The sequence below is a fragment of the Amblyomma maculatum genome, chromosome 2 (genome assembly GCF_055883805.1).
Source record: "Amblyomma maculatum isolate TAMU_Amacu chromosome 2, ASM5588380v1, whole genome shotgun sequence".
NCBI classification, from domain to species: domain Eukaryota; kingdom Metazoa; phylum Arthropoda; class Arachnida; order Ixodida; family Ixodidae; genus Amblyomma; species Amblyomma maculatum.
This window is the reverse complement of record NC_139345.1, coordinates 102,181,415-102,205,978: the sequence shown is the minus strand read 5'-3', so window position 1 is coordinate 102,205,978 and position 24,564 is coordinate 102,181,415. Positions and strand designations below refer to the sequence as shown.

At 43.3% G+C, this 24,564-nt stretch overlaps 1 protein-coding gene and 1 long non-coding RNA gene across 2 annotated transcripts in view; both read left to right on the top strand.

Annotated features, from left to right (window-relative positions):
- The window catches only part of LOC146199432 (uncharacterized), a 38,432-nt gene extending 25,266 nt beyond the window's left edge, over nucleotides 1-13,166 (top strand). The window contains exons 2-3 of the long non-coding RNA XR_014704750.1: nucleotides 11,594-11,704; nucleotides 13,029-13,166. This is a non-coding gene — a long non-coding RNA (uncharacterized LOC146199432). The remainder of the gene's footprint in view (nucleotides 1-11,593; nucleotides 11,705-13,028) is intronic.
- Nucleotides 13,167-20,921: 7,755 nt separating this feature from the next.
- The window catches only part of LOC146199431 (calcitonin gene-related peptide type 1 receptor-like), a 31,679-nt gene continuing 28,036 nt past the window's right edge, over nucleotides 20,922-24,564 (top strand). Inside the window, exons 1-3 of the mRNA XM_084592126.1 lie at nucleotides 20,922-20,954; nucleotides 21,058-21,236; nucleotides 21,653-21,855. Of these exons, the coding sequence (XP_084448252.1) occupies nucleotides 20,922-20,954; nucleotides 21,058-21,236; nucleotides 21,653-21,855 (415 nt within the window). The remainder of the gene's footprint in view (nucleotides 20,955-21,057; nucleotides 21,237-21,652; nucleotides 21,856-24,564) is intronic.

Here is a 24,564-nt window from a genome sequence, read left to right as displayed (position 1 = left end):
GGCGGCCTTTCTGTCGTATTTCCATGGTTGAATAAGAGAAATGCGGAGATCGTCCTAGCCGCCGACCAGAAGTACAAACACGCTCCCTTGCTTCGATAGAAAGGGTTCTATAGCGTAGGCCGGCATAGGCGGCCTATAGAGCGTTCTCCGCGACTTCTTTTGCCCACTTTTGGTAAAGCGGTTCACGTGAGAAGTAGGAGGGTCTTGCGAGAATTTAATAAACGCGGCGTCCTTTCACCCAAGTTTCGTGGCAGCCCTGAGATCCGAAATTCGGAAAGACGTTCAACCGCGTGTTTAACCCTGAGGCGATGCGGGATATTGACGCGTTCCACGAGTCGGCCTTATTTGGTGACCCGTGCGATGCCTCGGGGCTAAGTTTCTTGCCAGGCTCGTCTGTTTGCATGTGTATTTCTTTACTGTTTGAGGTCGAAGAGTGTACCTCGATTATTTTTCGACACGCTCGACGATCAGCGAAGATTAGAACTGAGCAATGTTGCAGGAGTGCGATCAAGCTAGGATCAATTTATCAAATGACACAATCACAACGCTCTTGGTACCTAGATTGAATAACGTAGTCAGCACTACCGCAGTCTGTTCCAACCATACATGACTATCATGGTCTCGTTTGTACTCAAGAACAGTGGCACATGGCAGTAACGAGTTCCAGTTTCAGCTGTGGTGCACATTTTTAGTCTGTCGACTTCAGTGCACCGACGTCGCTCGCAGACGGACCTTGCAAATGCAGGGATCCTGAAATATTGCAAGTTGAAAAGGCTATACAGAGCTCATACCTGGGAAGGATGCTTTTTCTGAGGAAGTGAAAGAACACCTACGCGTTCATTTCCTGTATAGAAGTTCTACAGAGTGATGACGCAGTAGAGATGTATCCCTATATTCCACTCCTTCACTGTTCTCGCAGTGGGTTATTCACAAGATAAGGGGGTTGGTGACAATTCGAAAATCATAGGGCCTCCACTTTTCTAAAGCATAAGTGAGAAAATAGAGAGAGCGAGGGGGGGGCATCAAGGTACATGCCATGCGCAGAATAGGTTCCTGCCATTTCTTCATCAAAGCTTAATAATATGACTTGCTGTTATTTGGAGAGAGTGGGGTAGGTTGCCTGGTACAGTGAGCATGCATGACCATCCATAATATGCGGTGACATCGTTTTAAGCAGTACTTTATTCAAGCTTTCATCTGTTCATTGAAGCGGTAACTTTCATTTAAGACGCGTAAGGAAACGACGGACTGTATAGGTTCGTAAAGACATTCTACTTCGCTCATTTTGGAAGCTCAGACAGGCTTTTGATAAGAGCTATTCAGAAGACCTCTCAAGGCTCCAAGAACAAAGGAGCAGGTTTCAAGTCAGGGATTCAACCGTTAGCACCTAACGCTAAACGTTTAAACTCAATAGATATTAAAAGGATGCCGATATTTTGCTTGCGTCGATCTGCGATTTCCAGTTATGGTTAACAATAGTTTCCATTAGGTGAAGTGGACCCATCGCTGAAATATTTAAATATTTTTGGAGTTAGTAACTGTGTAGTTCGCGCTGCAGAGGAGCGCATTTCTCGTTTTCGAATAAAGCCATGCGGTACGCTCAGTTCTTGAACACTTCTCTTTTCACGTTCAGGCACGAATCTGACCATAGTCCCGCGAACAATGCACTGTGTGTTATCAGTTCATATCTTTTGGGAATCTACTACTCTGGCGACTGCATTTAACTTTACCGTAAACGAAATGAATAGACTGCCTTATCGCCTTTCTAAAGCAGTTACCTGCCTGCTTTTAGAAGCGCGCTTAATTTGCTTCTTTGCTAAATAACAAAGGTTTCACTTGCATAAAGGCGAGATATGTATCAGCAATCATTGTCTCTGGCTTTCTTAGATAGGGAAGTCGGGTCTATACAATTCAGAAGAAAAGGAAAAAATACTCTAAAAAATTGTCCCATGTTAACAGTTCGATTTACCACCAGTTCTTTTGTTTTTAGTTACAAATACTTTATATTGATAGATTTCTTGTGCCTCTTTATCTTCCCACGTTTTCATCATGATGTACTGCGCTAACTTTGCGCGCTAATGACTTCCCTTTCTGCCTCATTGTAGACCTGTATTTTATTTTCTTACGCGTTGTGGGTGGGCGCATGCTGTTTTTATGTTATTTGCATAGCTATCATAAAAACGTTAATACAGTCATAAAATTTGGATATAATGGCATGTTTTTTTAGGAACAGTATTGCCAGAAAAGTAGCAGATTTACTCCTCCTTCCCAATTTTAAGCGCTGGAATTCACCATCCCACTTTTAGATATATGTACTGGCGATGGTGAGAAAGTCACACTTAGTCAATCAGGCTAGTCTCTGTTAAAAAGCGAAGAAGTGCCTTGTAGGCTCTTCTCCCTTCTCCTCTTCTACCCTCCCCCTTTTAATCCCCCCATTCCCCTTCCCCGGTGCAGGGTAGCCAATCGGAATTATTTCTGGTTAGCATCCCTTCCTTCCCCCCTCGTTTTCTCCTCCTCCTCCTATTGGCGAAAGTCGAACTAGCGTATTTTTCGAACATATCTATTAGAGTTTGTCCATGTATGTATCGCACACATCACTCACCAAGAGTGCATCTTGCGCACGTTTTGGAAGTACTACCTTTAATACTTTGTGAAGAACGGTCGCCATTCAGTATCTGTACACACAGGAGTGCATAGCATGTGGTTATGGTGTATAAAATCCAACACAAAATAGCGATGCGACCGCCAGTGTGAAGGTTCTTTCCCACGGTTTCACCTATAAGTGCTCGGTTTGTTGCCTCTGGTCTAAGGAGGATATAAGCAGCAGAAAACGCGATTCAATGAATTTCACTGTAAAATACGGATTGGAGATTAGACTAGGCATTCGGCTAGAACGCTACTGATCAAGAAGGCTCAGATAATTCATGTCGTAAATTCGCTAAAACTATTAAATACTTAATTCTCAGAGCTGAATGGCTGTTTCCTTTATGGACAGAAATGACTTAGTTGAGCAATAAACTTCTCAGTTTTAATACGCGCGAGAAATTGTGAAAGCGCGTGTCCTGTGTCTGCTTCTCTTGTTTGTGTTTCCTGTGCGCTTTATCTTTAGTCGAGAAATTTAGCTCGACTGCCTACTTAAACGTAGTAAACCAGCATGGAACGGTGCTAAGATTTCGTTCCTTTTATGGCTTGGATATAAAGCTGCTTTCTATGGAGTGCGCAAGATTTTTAGCGTGTGGCTAACAATGCAATAATCAAATATATTCGGAGCGCATTGTTACGATGTTTACATAATATAAATTTTATGACTTTCTGGCCGATTTTGCTGCGCGAATTTCTATATTTGTCAGCTACTTGCATTTTTTCACAAACATTTTTTTTTACACAAGTAAGAATCACCAGGTGACCAGAACGGGTGGAAAGACAGTTAAAAATCCTTTAATCGCAATAAAAGAGCACAGTACGTGCAGTCCGATTCAGGGAATTGAAACAACAAAATAATAAAAACTGGAACAAAGCTGCCAACAAGAGAACCCCATTTCTTAAAGATAAATGGCTGAACTCAGCAGATCAATTGCCTTCCTCCGAAGAAATTAGGTTCTCATGCTGATGATTCGGTTACTTATTGTTTGAGCTAGTCTTTTTACTGAGCCCATTCATTATTCTTTCCGCACTGGGTTTTCCCTTAAGGCAGAACGTACCATAAAATTACTGCTGACAAATCAAACAAAATTTTTTCCCGCTTATTGTGCACGCTGGCGCTGCAATATCTAGCCGACAGGCAAAATGAATATTCCGCTTCAGCCATAAGTTTTAGCCTAGAGCCCAGAGGTTTCGAAGCAGATGTGCGGACTTTATTACCTAAGCTAGCCTCGTACATCATTCTCCATGAAGTTGGGAGCAAACGTCTTAACTATACAATAAAAAAAAAAACATGAAGCTCGGACCATAATTCCGGGTTTTAATAACGGACCCACATATACTCAGCGGGATGAGGAAAATAAAGCCGCGCCTCGTTCATCTGCGTTGGCATTATCCCTTCTGTTGTACAAATGTTTAAAAAGAAAGAATTTCAATCAGCGTCTGTTCCTACTTTGGGAACGCCATGCCCTGCTTGCAACTAAATGAACTCCTAGACGTCGTATCGAAATTGACGCTGCGATATATAAAAGTTGCGAGCCTGGTGCTACACAATATATGACGCTGTGGAACCGTTTGTGTATTTCTCGCGTATGAACTGTGATATTCCCAGATAACCTGTAGTTCACACATTTTACAGGTTAGAGTAATCGGGTTGCCTTGGAAGAAACCTTAAAAGCAACAAGAATTCCAAGCCATTTCTCGCGAACAGCTAAAGGTCTGCCAAATGATTTACGCTGCACTGGCCCTTGTGTGAAAGCGTGAAATGGTCACGCAGCCTTAATATGAATTCCTGTGAGACTGTTTATTACTAGTCTATAGCTAACAGCAGCCGGAACAGTGAACTTCAATATGCCGACAAAAGTGTCCCAATTTTTCAATGGACAATAAAGAAAGCATACGCGTGACGCTATTGCGGTAACATACTTGTAGCTCCTGTAACATACTTTAACTTTCGTCATAACGGTCTAAAGTTACCATGTTACCAAAGTTACCAAAGGGACCTGACTATGGACGTTGACTTTCGCTACGCAAAAGTAGTAATCAAAACGCCCCTTGTTTTAGATGTTTGCTCCACGCATTGTCAAAATGTCACTTGAGAGAGACCAAGTGGTATAGTTATCTCGAACCACTGCATTCTTGTTTCTATTCTTACATCAGTTTTATTGTCTCGTTATTATCTGGCACCATTGACGTTTCATCAGAACCAAAACGATATTGTTTCAGCAATATTTGAAGCAGTAAAAGGAACATTCTTCGCACCGCTGCATTTACACTCTTGATGTGGATGATGTCGAGAAAGTTACGCCTTGCAACAATAATACCTAAGCGGATGGCGGAGCGTTGTGACTTAAGATATTCGCAAATAATACAACCATTTCTCCCGACATATCGGTGTTTCTTTTTGCAACTATGCGTGGCAGAGCCACCGGCATTTTTCTTCTCGGTTTTTGCGGGGTATAAAAATGTCGTTATTACTGTTAATAACTTATATCATTAGAGCACATTAAACCCTTAGTATACTCTAATTTCAACTCGCTCTTTGCACCTTTCAACCTGAGTACGTTACAAAACCATTAAGATAAACTTGTCTAAAATAATTACCCACTCGAGCCTTGCGCACATTTAAATCAGCTTCGTTTTAGGATGAACGACCTCATCACGCCTTTTTAGTTTACCAATATTTTGGCTTTATTTGCACAAAGTCCAGCAACAATTATGGGCTAGGTTCCAAGTCTTGCTGGTGTAGAAACTTTGTAACACAGTTGCAACTTAAATTCCGTGAACGACAACGATTCTAAGAAAAAGGGGTAACCTAAAGACCGATGACACCTTGCTCATTATTCCACGCCTGAACGAATGTAATTAAGGCTTCTGCGGCGAGCTCCCCGTGACGTCCTAATTAAGTAGGCACCCCGGGGACTAGACAGCATGACAGAACTTCATTCTGTATGACAATGCCGTCGGAAACATGAAACCGCTGGGCCGCATGCCTCTGTAAATCCCATGGAAACTTTGCACTGAAACAAGTGACGAGACGAGAAATGTTGACATTTTGTTCCTGTGTTCTCCGCTTACACCAGTATGAGCGGTTGGTGGAAAGTGAAGGCCTAGAAATGGTAGGGAAGGATTCTTTTGTCCAGTGAAGTTCAGTTCGCGTTTACTGGACTATGTATGGTCAGCGCATTTTCTGCTTACTACGCTCGAACAGCGTGCGACAATCCCCTCGTTGAAAAGCCGTGTTCCAACCAAAATATCCATCTGGATCTAAACTCCGCACGAGCTTGGTTTACAGGTTTTTTCCAGTACTGAGAAGTGCACAGAAGCAGAATAAATTTGTCTGCATGAGCAATTGGGGAAAACGAGGATGTAGGAATGGTAGTGAAGGCCTCTTTGGTCCAGTGTAGCTCAATGCGTGTTTACTGAACCATGTATTGTCAGCGCATATTTTGTTTGTGCGTGTGTGTATATGTACAATCTATGCTGTTTCCTACAGGTTAACTGTGTACGAAAATTCGTTCTCGAAAAGCCGCGTCTAAACCAAAACTTCACCTTTGTTCTAAACTCTGAACGAACTTGGTTTACAGTTTTTGTCCGTTAGTGAGAAGTGAACGCAACCAGGATGCATATAATTGTTAACAACTGTAGCATATCAATTCTTCAAAACGAACCATAATGTAGCACACAAGCAGGCTTTCTCAGCTCTTTCATATGCCTGGTCTACTTTACCTGGTTTCATTTCTAGGAAGCCAGATCCCCTAGTATTCGGCAGCCATTCCTGTTGCAGCACGAGGGGGAAATTTGATCTTACCGGTTCTACGAGTGGCAAACTCTATGTGTACTTCGATCTGAATAGGGCTCCACAGGAAAGTATTTAGTTACTCAGTTGCAGCTTCGTTTTTCACATAGGCCCAAATTTTTGAAACAAATGGTCATCTGGACAACCCTCTATCGGATCGAAATTCAGCTTATCAGCATCAGATTACTGCTCGCCGTAATGGAATTCGAAATTCAGTTCAAAGGCGAACTCAACCTAAGTGTAAGTGTCATCATGCATCCATATAGCAGCATGCTAGTAGTCAAATCGAATGCAACCTTGTTTCGTTTGTCATACCGACGAGAACAGCAAGGTCGAACGCACCCGCCCTTTATGCGTGCACCCAGCCTGTATTCCCGCGCCACTAGACCTCACTGTGTACTTGTTAGTGCTACATTGGACGGTGAGCATATCGCAACAAACATTAACCACCAGGTAGAACCCAAACTGAAACGTTCTTAAAGGGATTTTTGGTGTGTACAAAAAGCATTGTGGATCGCTTTCAAGAGTAAGTATTTTTCTAGATGGAAAAGCAGCGTGGATCTCCACACTGTTTACTTAACATACCACGACATAACAAAAAGCTAAACAAACAAACATATTGTTTGATTGTGGAGGGGGCTACGAGTTTGATCCCGCCCTGAAAGATGTTGCAATGTGCAGGCGAAACAATTAGTATCTTGTTTCCTAACAGCATTTCCACCTCTCGTAAGAATTGGTCTTCGTGGTGTGCTGCAATTACACGCGTGCTGGCTGCTAGCGCAAGCATTACGCATACGATGGCTCCTTTCTGCTGGCCCCAGCGACAGCGTTCCCTCTTTGCGCAGCTCTAGTGCGGTTGCAAAACGCAACCTTCCGTCCGACCTCTTCTAATGTTTCGCATTACAAAGCTTGTCGTCGGGGTCGTTAATGACGCCTTTTTCAGGGAACTAGCACCTAACAAGCCGGGGTGTCGGTTTCTGGAGGATCTCGAAGGCTATTTGTCCCTTGCAAAAGGCGTTTTTGCAAGAGACAAAAAATATGGCATGTAAAGCGAATGCCAAACAAAGTTTCCAGCGTTTCACGTCTTTACCTTATTTTATATATACTGTTATTACATTGTCCGTTTTGCAAATAGGCACTCTGCTGTCATGTTACTAGCACGGTTGTGGCTTATTTAGCAGGTGTGACGCCTCTGCACATTATGGAGCGGTCAAGTTTTAGCCTGTCGTAGCCGTTTTCGAGAGCGATTTCTTACTCGCTGCGCTCCGCTCTCTGTTGCAATTTGCCCCTGTTCGGGCCGCATCCAATGAAAAGCATTTGCTTTGAAGCCGTTTCCAGGTCAGAGAGCAGATTTGTGGAGTCGGTGGGCGGGCTTCAAGTAATGTGATCAATGTATTCACCCAAATAAAGAAACAGTAAGGTACTTCAGGGAGCACATATCTCTGAGCAGCCCACGCATATCCAGCTAATGCGGACTCTCGCAGTGCAAATCTTCACGAGCAATCCACAAAACAGACGACTCTTGGCGGATCGAATCGAATGAATTTATTGTGTAAATAAATTAATAAGAACAATTTTTTGCTCTTCAGCACAAAAAGCAATATCGTTTGCATAAGCTGAAGGGTTGATGTTGCCAAAAATACGATGCTATGAGCGGCGCCACTATTCATGAACATAAAAGGTTCAGAGGCTGCCTTATTTCAAAGAATATATAAATGTAAATTTCAACAGATGGAGCAGTTACTTCAGCAGATACGTATTCCTTACTAGACATACCATATGAGCAAAAATAAGTATGACTGGGATTAAGCGCATCATCCCGGTGTTACTTTGTTGCGGCTTTTTTTTTTTTATATCCATACCGATATTACCGGATAGCTACAGAAGCCAATAAGCAACAGGGAAGTAGAAAAGAGTACTAAATGTAAAATAATAACATTAGGACTCTATACCGTCAAAATTCGCCCTTCCTTCAAAACATAATTCTAGGGTAGAAGCTTGCGTTGAAAGTGTGGAATTTATCCAACAATTTGATCTACGATTGCGACTGGTTGATAATTCAGATATATATATGTATATATATATATATATATATATATATAATAGCTTATTTATAACATCCACCTCTCCCCTCTGTTCCCTTTTCTATTAGAAGTCTTTCTCCTCCAGCAACTCACAGAGTTGCTGGAGGAGAAACACTTCTTGATGTTTCCGCTTAGTACCATGGGGACTTGACGATTAGGTGATAGATTTTTCCTAGCGTACTCCAAGCTATATCACTCGTTTTTATTTTTACCGTACTCTTAATGACGTAAGAACAAATCCAAATTTGTTACTTTAATTTCAGTAGCAAAGCTTCAGTGAAGCTTCAGGACCCAGAGGTAACGTGGAAGGAATGATGCCGAGTTTGAGAGTCGTGCGCTAGCTTGTGCGCAAAAATTTGAAGCCAGAGAAACTAACTTGGCGTCCGGTAGAATGGAGGAAAGACGCTCATGGTATGCTGTCTAGTTGAATGTTATGCAGTGAAATGTTTAAGGTCCAGGAAAAAGCATCACTTACGCTAGATTGTCCTTGTTTTAACCCTCCCAAAAGGGAAACTCAACCTTCGCACAGATTATTTCGTAGAAACTCTAGGGTGGGCAAAAAAAGATATGGAACAAAAGCGCAGTTCCGCCCCGCCGGGGTGGTGCAGTGGCTGCGGCGCTCGACTACTGTTCCCAAGGGCACGGGATCGAATCCCGGCCTCGGCGGCCGCGTTTCAATGGAGGTGAAAAGTAAGGCGCCCGTGTGCTGTGCGATGTCAGTGCACGTTAAAGAATCCGAGGTGGTCGATATTTCCGGAGTCCTCCACTACGGCGTCTCTCATAGCCCGAGTCGCTTTGGGACGTTAAACCCCACAAACCAAACCAAACTCGCAGTTTCACCCCTAGCAAACCTGCAAGGATTGCAAGAACGCTTTCGTAAACCAGGTATTGCTCGCAACTGGGAGTATAATATTCAACACACCATTACTATATTCGTGGACGCCTGAAATTTTCTGCACCTTAGGTAATCAAAGAGACACTAAAAGGGCATGAAGGCTAAGTGACATACTAGTTTCCCTTGCCCATGTCTGTCCCTTCACGTAGCATGTTATTCAGTGCATGTTAACGGTCCCAGAAGCGAACACATTTAGTTTGAACAGTGATAATATTTCGTGTGAAATCTTGAGCACTCATGCTTCGGTGGGGCCTATTGCATTTCCTTGAAAACTCCAGCAACAGAAGTGCCGGGTACGTACCTAAAACGAAAACACAACCTTACGCTTTCTTCGAACATACAGCGCAGTACGGAAACTGAAATGAAATATTATAAAATAGTTTTCTGGATTAAAATTACTAACAGTAGAGAGCTCAATACATCGGTTGTGTCCGTCGAGCCATCTTTGATACTTTGAATAAGTTATTTTAGACATCGGCGCGGTGTAATTCCGTTTTGTCAATGGTAGGTTTCGGCAACTTCTTCATCCTCACTGGTTGCTTCTCAGTGAGGTAAACGGCGATCGTTGATCAGAGGTGTCTCTGAATGCAACCTGAAGGTAACATACACTCACTGATTACGGTGCAGATAAGTATATAGTGTAACCGTTGTCATACTAGTCACCTCCTAGTTATGTTCATGGCTTGCTTTGCCGTTAATAAAAATGAAAACACAGGAAAAATATTAGTAATTTATTTGAATGTTGGAATTTGAAAATAAAATAAAAACTGCGCTCCCTGAACACATGGTTTAGTGCTGAGAAAAGTAGTGTTAATTCGTTGTGCCACAAAAGCTTTTTTTTTGTTGTTGTTGTTGTGTGTTTTTTATTCCACAGAAGCGATGGGAATTGCGGGCTTTAAAGGCGATCTTATTCGTTTTGGTGCGTCACCGCATATCGAAGTTATTAAACGTACTAAAGATGACGCGACGGATGCAACTGTCATGATCAGCGGAATACTGCAAGCAAATTTAATCCAACAGACTATTTTATTGTGTATGCATTTTAGTTTATGTACTGCACTGTATACTCAACAAAGCATATCGCTTCGTTTACTTCCTTTTTGTTGTGTTTTATTTTTTAGTGACACACTTGGCATTTCCGTTGCTGCAGCTTTCTGGGAATGGCAATACGTTTCGGCGTGCATATGCTGCTGGCAAGTGGGAGCATTCAATAAGAAAATTTGCTACAAATACACTTTAATTGGTAGCTGCTCCTGATAATACGGCGCAACCCGACATATTGTTTCTTAATCTTTGCAAGACTTGGCAACTATTATGTCAATACAACTTTTCTAGCTTTTCTTTTTCTTTTGCATTTGTGAGAGTATAAATGACTGACAGAAATGCAACGTAATCAGCAAAATTTAGCTTGCCCACTTCAAATGGAAGCTGACAATATGCCCTCCAGCGTCACTTTTCGGGCCCAGGTGTCGGACCTCAGATAATTGCTTGTCCGGATAATCGCACTTCCAGGTAAGCTAACCACGTCGGGCAACATATGAGATGGTAACGCGATAGAGAATTCATCAACGTCTTTAAGTAGGGACGGTGCTTGAATAATTTATGAAGGGAATTCCTTAAGGTGGATAAGAGCAGGATTTATATAAAAGGACTAATTACTCATCAGTGTCTGACCAAGCGCGAAAGTTACTGCACAGTTATTTCTGTTAACACTGTGCAGTTTCCTTTTGTACCTTATGCGGCGGACGTTAGCTAACAATTAGTTGTTTGCTTTAAATGCTAAAACGCCTCGGGGGATTCCCCTAAAGTTATGATTGAACTGAACGAATCCGCTCAGACTAAGTTGCTAGCAATATGGGGCTTACCAATTCATATCCCCTCTCAGGACTACTTTTTTTACTAGGTAATCAGCACTAGTCAACGCTTCATGAGCAAGCCTCCGACCCCGACGTAGCGGAGAATATTGATTTCATGACCACGCTATTTTAGTACTGAACTGTTCGAAAACTGCCTCAAAAATATTAGAAGTCCTTTTTGAAATTAAGTTTTGTAAATGTTTAACGCCGAAACGTATTTGATGCCATATAATGCAGAAGAACATTTCTACCACATTCTCTGATTACGGCGTAAAACTTCAGTCTCTCTTTCTTTTCGTTTCTTTATTGCTGTACGCAGTGAAAACAAGAATGCCCAATCAGAAAGCAATAAGGACCCCATGCCCTACTTTATAGAATGCCCTTTTTATCCGGCGCATCCACGGAAGCGCCATGCCTGACAACAATCTTGGTAAGTTCTGTACTACCAATACTGGACACCTTCGTTAGCGCGGCAGTCTTTTTTTCTCCTGTCCGTGAGTGACCACTTCTCATAGCACTGCAATAAAAGGTCCAATCGTTCGTAGCGCCAGCTGCCAAGACAGCTTCGAGCATCGTGTACTCGTAGCGACCGCACTACAAGGATACTCGCCTTCCGGAACTGAATTAAACACGAATATATTCCAATAGAGTAAGAAGAAAAGCACTGAATCGCTCTTTCCCATCACACATTAGAGATTACAGAAAAAAAAATGAAGCGAGTTCTTAAAATAAAATAAGCGATCGCTTTAAGCAGAGCTGTTACTAAATTTTGTCAGCTTCAGCCCAATAATGTATGTGGCGCTACGGAAGCAGAATTTATATTATTTGTATTGTAGTGTACCTGTCGCATCACCTTTATGCTGCACGTAGGCTGGAACATGCAGAAGTGAAGCGCTCCGGATTAACTAAAGCCACCTGGGATTATGTGGGGCAGCCGCCCCGTCAAGTTGCTCTTCGATGCAGATTTATAACGGCTGCTATTTTCTTTGTACAAAAGAACTTAAAGATTATAATTTTATGAGCACTGTTAATGCACTGCCCAGCGATGGTTTTAGGTTTCGCATTCAGCGTGATGAAGCCTCTGTGGCCGGGGCACGGTTTTGCAAATTCGCAACTACGGATGAACCCGTAGCCACTGAGCCAACGCGGCAAGCACCTGCCGTTAAAGGAACATTGAGGTCAAACTGGTGCTATGCTGAGTCGATGGACCCTTACGGCCTTCTAGCTGAAAAATAGATCCCTCTCGACAGAAACTAAGCAACAGTAAGGTTGAAAAGAACGAAAACAAAAAAATTGCGAGAGCACTGCAGAATGTGGGCTGGAGAAATGCAATACTCTGAGCGTTGCTGGTACAAACGGCTTTCAGTTCAGGGTCCTTCTCCAAAATGCCGTCTGGTACCGATGGAGGCGAAACGAAGAGGCGTCCGTGTGCTGTGTGATGCCAGTGCACGTTAAAGATCCCAAGGTCCTTTCTCTCTTACCACTTTCCCTCCCACCTTCCTCTCTTCCCTTAAGGCGTGTTCACAGAACAAGTGTGGCAGATACTGCGTCTTTCGTTTCCTGTGAGCCAATTATTATTATTATATTAAATTTTTATTAGATCCGACTAAAGACTCAACCAAACTTGTCCGCTCAAAACTGCAATACGCTAATTCTGTATGGGTTCCTTTCACCAAGACGCTTATTGATGCTTTAGAAGGTGTGCAGAAGAGATCAGCGTGTTTTATTGCACTTAGCTATGATCGTTCTTCCAGTGTCCCAGGGATCAAAAATAGATCTTATCCTCTTGCACGGCGCTGGAAAGGGTCAGGTATGTGTGTATTTCTTTTAATTTACATTAACTACACTTTTAAAGACGCATTGATCACTACGCCAACTTATGTATCATCCCGCATCAATAACTCACGGAAAGTCGGCGTTCCTCGATCGTTGCAGTACAACAACCTGCATAAATTATTTCATTACAAAACATCGTAGGAATGAAACCACTTACCACCAGACTTTGTAGCAGCAAATGACCCTGATGATTTTAAGACCAAATTATAAGTGCATTACAGCCTATCAGGCCTCATTTGGTTCACTTCATTTCGAATATTGGGTATTTAGCTCTGTTCATTTTTTGTGTGTATTTGTTTAGTATTAGCCTTCTTCCGTCATACCCAGTTGCTTGCTCAATGTTTCTACAAATGATTCAGTATGTTTGTGTTTACTTGTTACTTTTTTTGACTGCTTTTGTGGACTTATTTCCTTTGTCTTTGCTATTCTTAATTACTGTATTGCATGGCTTTTCGAAACATGTATTTTATTGCAGCCAGTTTTTTTTTTTTCTTTTTGCTATCACTATTACTATTTTTGTAGGCATATGTATGTATGCACTGGCTTCTTTTTTACAAGTTTGATTTGATATTTTTGTACCACTCCTCTCAATAATTCCCTGGGTTCATGAGGATATCAGAAAAAAATAAAAATTAATTTTTTTACAGCATTCTCAATTACCAAAGCATTGTAGAGGATTGTAGAGGGACAATAATATTACAGGCAATGTAAGCCTATACTCTGGACGTTTCTTTCAACAGCCAAACAGTAATAGATGACCAGCGAATTTAAAAAGCTGTATTATATCAAAAACGTAGCAAAGGGCTGAATTTTTAATGATGAAAACTCGAGTTTTAGGAGACGCATAAATGAAATGCTTTTCAGACAATTGGAAGCAGTAGTGACAGACGATGTTTTTCTCGCCTCTTTAAATAGCTATGCGACTGTAGTGCTACAAGACGAAAATAGGGCGCGTTAAAGTGGACAACTTCAGGAGACTAACTTAAGTTAGATTCATTACAGCCTCATAATAAACGTTCTGTTCTTTTTTGTTTTGAACACGCTTCTTGTAAAGTAGATTATCTTTTAACCAAACGTAAGCCTTGCAGAAATTACGGCATAGATACCCGAATTTGCAGTCAGCATTTCACGTTATTGATTCACTGTGCTTTTTCACGATTATTGGTGCAGGTTGGGAGGGTACTTAACTATCAGCTCGATAATATAGATTCGCGCTTTGTCAGATTTTGTAGCTGCAATATGACAAACGCATTTTTTCCATGTATTAGTGTTATTCTACGTTCTACATTACTTTCACCGATGAACAATGTTGTTAATGTCAGACTGTGGGATGTTAGCGTTGTTTCGGTTACAAATTTCCGCACAAACAGCGCAGTTCTCAGAGTAAAGTTACATGTAGTTCCTTGTTTCAGAAGGTGCCCACAAGAATAGTACGAAAAACAAGGCACCTAAATTAAAACGCTGATGAATGCCAGACGTCATGGATGTTCTTTATGTGGGTGAGAGTAATTACGTATTGGCAGTGGCTTGTATAGGGGCATCCAATCCAAATAGAAGCCTGTAAGGCGAAATGCAAGAATGCAGAATATATATCACTGGCTTATTACTAGCCTAACAGAGCTATTTGAAGGAGCCCAGAAAATGATACTATCTTGTAACGTTCGTTAAAGAAAGCGTACCAATTGTGCGTAAATGGCATCACTTGCGTTTTTGAATTAAAAAAAAAATACGCCTGGCGCTATGGATTGTTTAAAACAGTTTGCTGTAAATATTAATAACTTAGAGTAGTAACGACGTACCCCGCTCGACTTTTTTTTTTTTTCTTTTGCCACAAAAATTTCGACTTCCCCTCTAAAGCAGAAATAAAACGGCTTTTCAAATTATGTGCGCCTTATAAGGTTCCTGGTTAGTTTTTCTTTATTTTATTAGAAATGGGAGACTAAACAACGAAAACATGAGCGGAAGCATATAGTTTTTTAGTATTAAATTCGTGTGCGTTAGCAGGGTGCCAATACAACGCATCCCAGATTTCACAATTATTCATTACTTGTCCCGAAAACGTCAAAATGGCTAAGGTTAGACACGCATGCGAAGAGCAGGACGATGACATATTCATGAAGAAACTCGTCGAGACATACATAAGGGACACCGAAATTAGAGAGCTACCCGACTACCAGGGAATTCCAAATGAGAAGTTAGATGCGCCCATCACGAGAGCTGAAGTAAGGGCGGAGATAGCGAAACTCAAAACCAAGTCAGCTCCAGGGCCAGATGGAGTCACGAATAAGATGCTCAGGAATTTAGATGACAACTCGATAGAGGCCCTTACCAGCTACATGCAGAAATGCTGGGAAAAAGGGGAGATCCCACCGCTGTGCACAGAGGCTACCGTGATCCTGATCCCAAAACCCGGGAAGCAACCGAAACTGGAAAATCTCCGGCCTATATCGCTCACGTCATGTGTAGGAAAGTTAATGGAACACATCATTCAGACCAGAATTTCAAATTATATGGAGGAAAAAGAGAAATGGCCAGACGAGATGTATGGCTTCAGGCCCCATCTGAGCACACAGGACGTCATGCTGCGGCTGCAGCAAGACATAATTAATTCCAGAACCAAAGATGCGAAAGTCATTATGGGACTGGACCTAAAAAGGGCCTTCGACAACGTCAAGCACGAAGCCATCTTGGAAGGGCTCCAGCAGGCAGGAATAGGGCTAAAAACTTATCGCTATGTCAGAAATTTCTTAACGGACCGCACGGCGGTTATAACTTTCCAGGAAATACAATCTGGGGTGATCAGGCTAGGCAACAGGGGGACACCTCAGGGATCGGTACTGTCACCCACCCTTTTCAACATGGCCATGAGAGGGCTCCCGAAGGAATTGCGGAAAATTGGGAATTACAACTTAAATTGCAGCCTGTACGCGGACGACATCAATCTCTGGATCAACAGAGGGAGCGACGCAGAGATCAATGAAACGCTGCAGGCGGCAGCAGACGTCATCTCTAAGTACGCGGCGGACAGAGGACTTAAATGTGCGCCTGAAAAATCAGAAATCTTCGTGTATAATGACAAGACACTCAGGAATAAACCTCCCTCTGACCCACAGGTGTACGTGGAAGGAAGGGAGATACCAAAAGTAGAGACAATACGAATATTGGGACTCCACTTACAAACACACGGAAGGAACACGATCACCATTAAAAAGTTAGAAAACCACGCGACCCAGACATTAAACCTCATCAGGAGGGTCTCATGTAACGGAGGCGGCCTCAAGGAAAAAAACCTCCTGAGATTGGTACAAGCCTTCATCATTAGCAGAGTGGGCTATGCCACGCCATATCTGAACCTAAAGGCAGATGAGAGGAGAAAGATAGACGCGCTCATCAGAAAATGCGTTAAAAAGGCCCTAGTCCTCCCAACATGTACATCGACGGAGCAGCTACTGGCCCTAGGACTGCACAATACGATTTCAGAAATCACGGAAGCGGTTAAAACCTCGCAACTTGAAAGACTCAGCACGACGCGAGTGGGAAGAGCTACGCTAAGTAACCTTGGAATAGCCACAGACAGGGGGCAAAAGGAAAGGGTTGACATTGACAGGAAAATCAGGGCGCACCTAAGAATCCCTCCCCTACCCAAAAACATGCACCCTGAGTTTAATAGGGAAAGGCGACAGAAAAGGGCGGAAACGATAGAAACAATATATCGGAGCAAACCCCCAAATGAAGTTGCCTACGTAGATGCGGCAGGAAACAGACGCAGTCGATACATGACCATAGCGGCGGTAGATGGGGGAGGCACCCTCATCACGGCGGCTACCATACTAGGGAAAGAAACCGAGATAGCGGAGGAAGCTGCGATAGCGATCGCTTGCGTTGGCACCAAAGCTAGATATATTATTAGCGACAGTAAAACTGCAATCCAAAATTTCAGTAGGGGGAGGGTAAACCCCCTCACCACCAAAATTTTAACACAAGGAGTGATTGATAGGACGATCAACATCATCTGGACCCCGGCGCACGAATCTGTCAGCGGTAACGAGGCGGCCCACAGTGCAGCTCGAGATCTCTACCTCCGAGCTGTACAGGATGGCTCGGCTCAGGCAGAACATAATAGAGAAGGGCGATTAATCTCGTATCAAGACATTACAGAACACTACAGGCAATGCCGGAGGCGTTTCCCCCCACCAAACAAGGCGTTAAATAGAGGTCAGGCAATGGCGTGGAGACGCCTGCAGACTGGAGTATACCCAAACCCAGTACTAAATAAACATATCCGATCAGACTGCGAGGACGATAAATGTAAAAGGTGTGGGGCGAGAGGAACCCTCGACCATATAATTTGGGAGTGCGCTTACTCCCCAGGCAGGGCGCAAAACATTAGCAGTAGGGAAGCCTGGGAAACCTTATTGCGAAGCTCAGACCCTGAGCTCCAACTCACCGCCGTCCAACTGGCAGCAGAGGCCGCCGGCGAAACCAAACCGGCCAGCATCTAATGCGACCATCCCGTGCGGCTGGGCCGCTAAGTCCCCTCCCCCTTACAGGGGGGTGAGACAGAGCGGCCCAGGCGGTGTGGTCCTTCTCTGTTGGACAATAAAAGTTTTCAACAACAACAACAACCTGCCACAGACACACAAGAAGAAGCAAAACACATTGCAGGACTCTGTTCATTTAAATGCGACTATGGAAAGGCGGTTTGATTGAATAAAACGCCTAGTGTGCATGCGGTAGCTGGGTCACTGCAGCTGGGTCACTGCAGGGAGGAGCATTGACTTAAATGTCGGTTCTATATCACAGAAATCCGGAATGCATGATTGCAGGTATAGATAATTTTTGCAAACTGCTTGTGACCTATGACAAAATTTGCTGTCACTGTGTTAACTTTAAGGTTAAAACTACAATCCCTACAATTTAAAATGTCTGAAGTGTCGGGATAGTGGCAAGAAAGACCGCTCCTAGGACACACTAGTAAGGGTCACTATTTCCAGCACCTATTGTAGCACTCATGACTCGAGATCCAGTACACACTACGCAGAATAGTAGATAAAGATGGCGTTGTGCTCAAAGACAACGCCCGATGTCACCCTTCCGGTGATACGTTACAATATTTTCATATTCACAGAGCAAATATTCCCCAAAATCCACCGTATTCGTATAACTTAGAACTTTGAAGACATTTCTGAAGTGCAAATATTCCCCTCGTATTGAGGATGGATTAGATACACTGAATACCTTGATGTCCAGAAACTGCCTCTTTTGATTGAAAGAACAGCGATAAAACGCCTGTGGTTCGGGCGTTTCGTAAAATAGCATTCCAAGCAATACAAACGCTCAGACGTCGGACTAATATATAATTTCAGCGTAGATAATATTTCTTTCAAGTCCTGGCCATAGTATTTTACGGGAAAATTTTATTTCCATGACGGACCCTTAATCATTTATCATACTTTCATTATTTTCTAAATTCACTCTCCTTTCTACGCCGAGAAGTCATTATGATTTTACGCAGACGTTAAGAAGTATACAGCTCGTTGCATTTGATTAGCCTGAATGAACTTCATATGCAATTGTAAAACGTTAAGTTGTTAAGGACCGCCAACTAACTCCCTCAATGAGCTGAAAACCGACGAATATGAGAGAAAGAAAAATTAAGAAATACATTATCCAATTGCAGCTCAATTTAAAAAAAATAGGCTGCAATTGGAGAACATTTGAACTCTTCATGACAGTTTTTTTTTTTTTGTGCTCTTTAGCCTTCACTTTGTGTTACCTCAGTAGCATAAATTTAACCTTACAATTAGTTCTAAATTATTCACATCGGAACTGTTGTTTATCTCAGTGGCATTTAAACCCATGAACCCTGTATGTCACATTGCCTTCATTTTACACGCATATGACAAACCGACCTTCTGCTTTCTCAGGGTCTGTGATCGAGAATGCCTACACAGAAAAGTGGCTAGCCTGACTGCCGTTCGTCGACGCTCAAGAAACAGCATGCCGCTCAGCCGACCCCACTTTTGTCTCTTCGCCACCTTGGTAAGTTGCTAGCCACGTTGAAATGTACAAATTTGCACGTAAGGAAACGAAGCCTACTATATTGTTCTGAATGCCGTTCATTCCTGCACCACCAAACACTGATGACATTTTGCCTTATTGCGTAACCGCATCAGCAACCAATGGCTACTCGTATATACCTTTCGCATATGCCATACTTTCTATTTTATATTTTGCAAAACGCAGTGAGCTGTTATAAATAAATTCAGGCGTCTTTTTTTTTGGGTCCATGAAAAACAAGCACTGTTACCCCCCTGTTCTAAGATGAGAAGTATGGGCACTTAGTTTGAAGTTAAGCTTGCAAGGTCCCTGTGTCAATCTTGTTCCTGGTTCACCTATTATAATTGATACCTGTCGAGTCGGTATTAAAACGGTGCTCATAAACTCAAAACATGCGCAGACCTTAACTGAGGTAAGTCTTCTGGTACGTGGAGAAAGAGGCAGCTTTTCGGTAGGGAGGACCAATGAAAAATAAATTCAGTTCATTTCACACAGCCATTTTTTGTGGCGTTATCATTTTAAATCTTGCTTCTGCACTGTTTATGACATGACACAGCACACGTCTCAGTAGGTGAGGGTAATTCTTAAGTAGTTTCGCATTAGGAAGGTCCCTTGCTCAAGAACCGAATTTAGGCTGCCTGTTCCCTTCAATAAAGGTAATTGATAATAAAGCATAACCTTTCTGTCCATTGCACTACACTCGTCCCCAAAAATACTGCTTTCTTTTCACGGAAGCGCAGGTTTGAATAAATGAGCAATATGAGTTACGTATATATAGAGCGTGCTGCGGGGCTTAGCTTTATGTTTAAGGACTGGCAATCTCATAACACTAAAGTGTCCCATTCATCCCTTGCCCATTCTTGAATAAAGCCATCAGTTGCGATGCAGAATATATCTTTTCGCCATTCTTATCTTCCTCGTCCTGAGTGTATTAGCACCTCACTGTCATGCCGTACTAAATCCTTGCTTCGAACATGCTGCTCTTAATTACTGCACTACAACTTATTTATATATCACGGGGAGCGTCACAGCAACCAAGCACTACGAAACGCGTGCCGTCTGTGCGCAAATAAAAACAATATGCAAGTCTGGATATTTTTTTTTTTTTGCTTTCTTAGCATCGTTGATTGCGAACTCCTTCATTATAGACGTGAATGAGCGATCAAGCTTCTGCCGCAGTGCGAGAAATGCGCCATCGTCAAATAGGAACTTGTTTCCGAGTTTTCCTTGCATTGGGGCGGAGCATATCAAGTAAACACAAAGATTCGCTGCCACGTAAAAGATAAGAAAAGGAAATGCCGGCAGTTACTTCAAAAGCTCTGGTTCACGCGCAAGTGAAAAAAAATGAAAAGACAGCGGGATTACCAAGTTTCATAAACACGGCCAGCCTCGGTATCAGCAAACTGTCGTTTTGTCTTTTCACAGTGTGCCTAAATGTTAATTAGTCTGTGTCAATCCTTACACCATGTATTACCCCAAACCTTAATGAGGGCACATCAGCTCTATACCTTTTCTCGCGAAAAGTTCCTAACCAGTGCTCACTTCAGCCATGGGCTTACCGTAGCCTCATACCGTCCTCTGTCTAGCTAATTCTCGAGCGCGAACACAACAGCATACGTTATAATGGCGAATTTATGATTCGCACTGTGTCAAGTAGAGTCCGCCACCAGTAAACAACCGAGAGTTATTCGGTGTAAAGAACTCGTACTCAAGAATTAGTTTAAAATTTACGGAGATGTAACCATCAATTGATGCGCTTGCTGTCAAGCAGTGATGCACTCAAAGTAAGAACCCGAAGAATTTTACCCGAACGAAAATGTAAGATATTGTACTTGCTATATTTCCTTCTTTTGTGCAAACGACTGAAACTCCTGCTCTTTCACTTAGCTTGCTGCTGGAAGCTTAGGAGTGGCACGGGCACGGAGTTCTCACTTCGAGAAGGCACCAGGGACGTGTCGCATAGAAAGTCAGGAGTATTTAGAGCCACACCTCTTCAGCCGGTTAACCTGCGGGCGCTGTTACAAGTACATGCCCAACCTGGCCTTCAAGAATGACGCCAGACTTAAGTAAGAGCCTCTCTCAGTTTTTCCTTATTAATTTGCTTGCTGTATTGCTGATTGTCTAACATAATTTGCTTATTAAACTTAGGCACTAGGTTGGCACATCTTTTGAGAAATCGTCACCAATGACGAAAGCACAATATTCACATAAGCGCAGCCATACGGCTGCAAAGGAAAGCTATATCGCTTTCTTAAAAACTTCCTGGTTAAAGAAATATTCGTCCTATTTCGGGGACCGAACCTGTGACCACCGCCTTTCCAGGGCAGTCGCTCAACCAAATGAGGGGATGTCAATGAGTAATTACTTCCTTATCACAAATGTAGTCCACTTTGGGGGATGCCTCTAAATATTTGTTCAATGCTGTTGCCGCTGCTGAGTTTGGACGCATCGCTGATCCTCCACTCGATGTCCACACTTTCAGGTACTGCGAAGAAGGCATGTTGTGCCCAGGTGAATGCAGCGGTGAATGCTTCACACCGTACGGCAACTTCAGTGACACGCGCATTCTCGCCACGTTCGAGAAGGAGCTTTATGCCGACCGCTGGCTGAGCTGCTGCCGGGCGGCTCGCGAATGCTGCAGGGAGATGATTGAAGATGAGCTGGCTGATCTCACTGGCAAGAAAGGTAGGTGAGCAATGCCAAGTGTCCGCTATGTTATACAGGAGTGGTTAAGTGCTCAACAAGGAACCAATTTATTGTTTATGTTCACCATAAAGAGCACACGATATTTCATGAGTGCTCTAGATTTGTGCCCACCGCTTGCTTGTTCCAGTCATGCACGAATCTGTGAATTGTGGCCATGAGAAGTGTGGTTCACTACTTGCTTAATTACATACGAACGATAGGAAGTGGTCAGGCGCACACCCAGATATCTCATTCTTTTGCCAGATGATACATACTCTGGCAGACTAAAGGTTATACCAGGTACAAATCGAGTAGACAAGTGCTGTTGGCATTGTTGAGATTGACAGCCCTATAGAGAGAGGGGAATTAGAAGGGGAATGGAGGGAGCTTACACCCTCGGACCACTTCTTTAACTATGCATCCAAGGCCACGCAGCCGGAGCGTTCGTCACGATGTTACTACATCATGTACCTCAATCACATCTTACGTCAGTTGCGGTTTCGGTTTCAGTTCCACCTTTACTTGAAACAATATAGTTCGAGCTGCCAATGACGCGGAAATGTGTTTCTTTCCACCCATATATGTTTAAGTGAAAGTAAATACGTGGTTAATGAATATTACATGCTACCTACGTTGTCGAAACAAGCGGATTGCGAAAGAGTAGAAAAGCCGGCTAGCAGCCGCAGCAGAAGCAACTGAGGTACGCTTCGCGGGGTTCCCGACAGAGGACGCAGCCCTTAAATTTATACAGCGTAGTGTGCAAACTTTAAAATGTTCTACACTAAAGCTTTACTGGCTTTCATTGTAGTAATTGAAGGCTTTAGCCTTTGCTCAGTGGGGCTCGTGAGCTGCAACCCGTGCGACCGACGACCAGCCATAGTGAGAACAAAAAACCATTTCCTTTCAGTAGTCGAAATGAACTCAGATGCAAGATATGGCTATTGCTAGAGAAACCGCACCGCTAATCTTGCGTTTGACTGCGCAATACCGTACGAGGCAGGGAGCGAATTAGCTGGTTCAACGACAACATTAGGCAGGCGCAACAACAGAAACAAGAAGGCCCAGGGTGGTGGGGCGAGGCAAGAAAGCATACACGCTGATGGAAAACAGAGTTCCACGCTAACACACACTCACGCAAAGCAACCGGCGAGCGTCTCCGCTCCCGCCGTAGGAGCCCAATCAACACCTTGCTCGCGGCTTATCTGAGTGCTGGTCGGCTCACGTATCCCCCCTACGCGTCAGTGAACAGAATGCCCGACATGCGCAGTAGGTTTGGCGCCGGCCGATCCCGTCGGATGGGTTCTTCACACGCGCGCTCCGACGATTGCGCAGGTTCGTCACATGTGTGAACTAGAGGGGCCAAAGGCTCCACCCATAATATATTATTGATTAAATAATAACTCGAATATTTTAGCAATGGCGTATAATTCCAGACCACGACCAGCGAAATTTCTCGAGGGAGCTCAGTGAGCTCATGCGTTTGGGCTCTGTTGCTTTGGCTGCATAGCCAGAAATACTTGTCCAGAAGTAGAACTAGATGTCCAGCTGGCGATCCAACGCGTGTGCGGGAAATAAAGGGAGAGAAAGGAAAAGGAATCGGGGAAGGCGAAATCTTGTTTGCTATTGTCGGCACGCCTTCAATGCTCGGTTACCAAGGGCGCACAATGAAAGGAGGAGGAGGAAGATGAGGAGGAAAGGCAGGGAGGTTAACCAGTAAAAGCAACCGGTTTGCTACCCTGCACTGGGGGAAGTGGATGAGTGGATATAAAAGCTTACTGCAATGAACTCAGCCATGGAACATTTGAAAATCGGAACAGCGCCTGCACTACTTTTCTTTAGGACAAAGGTGTAATTCTAAGCACCAGAATCTTGGCTTCCGCAAAAGGACGGTATTCTAAGCGGCGGAGCGTTTCAATGATGAGAACATGCTCACGCTCGAACCGAGCACTAACAAAGTATTCAGTCGTTTCACGCATCTGCAGCTCTCACACGCTGGGGAGTCAGCTAATGTGATGAGATGGGAATAGGCATATTTTTACGCCATTACCAGCCACAAGCAACACAACAGCGCAGAATCGAAGTGGAAGAGGTTGGAGGGCAGTCAGGTGTCGGAAGGTGTCGAGAGGCTGCAGGTGGCATGCCTTGCCTTCGGGCATAGACGATGACGCTAAATGCATGTTTTGAGAAACGTATCACAAAGGTTTTGCTGCATCAGTTCTTCTCATTGGCATCTGGAAAAATTGAGTGTTACCTTGGGCCGATGAAGTTAAACCATCTACTAATCCTTCTAGAGTGCCTCTTGGAGGTGACGTTAAGACCTTCCTGCGCCCGGTTGTGCACATGTCCACGGTCCCCACGGCATAAGAAAGAACATGCATTGTAGAGCGACTCCAAATTCTAGGTAGAGCTCCAAATGTGCTAGTCTAACGTTATGTGGGCCTAGTGAAATTGCTTGCTAAAACAAAAGTTTACCATTACACTCTACTGCTGCATTCATAGCGTATGAATGCGGTCGTACTTAAAGAACTATCTTAGCCTTAGCGGTACCTCCCAGCATATTGCCAATCACTGGGAGCCGCAAAATATAAGAAGCTCAAACTAATCCTTTTGCAAACACAGCGTAAATAAACTTTTGCAAGCACAGAGTAAATAAAATCCGTTAACGTACTGCACCTGAGATCTCATTTTTTAATGTAGAAGTCTACTTTG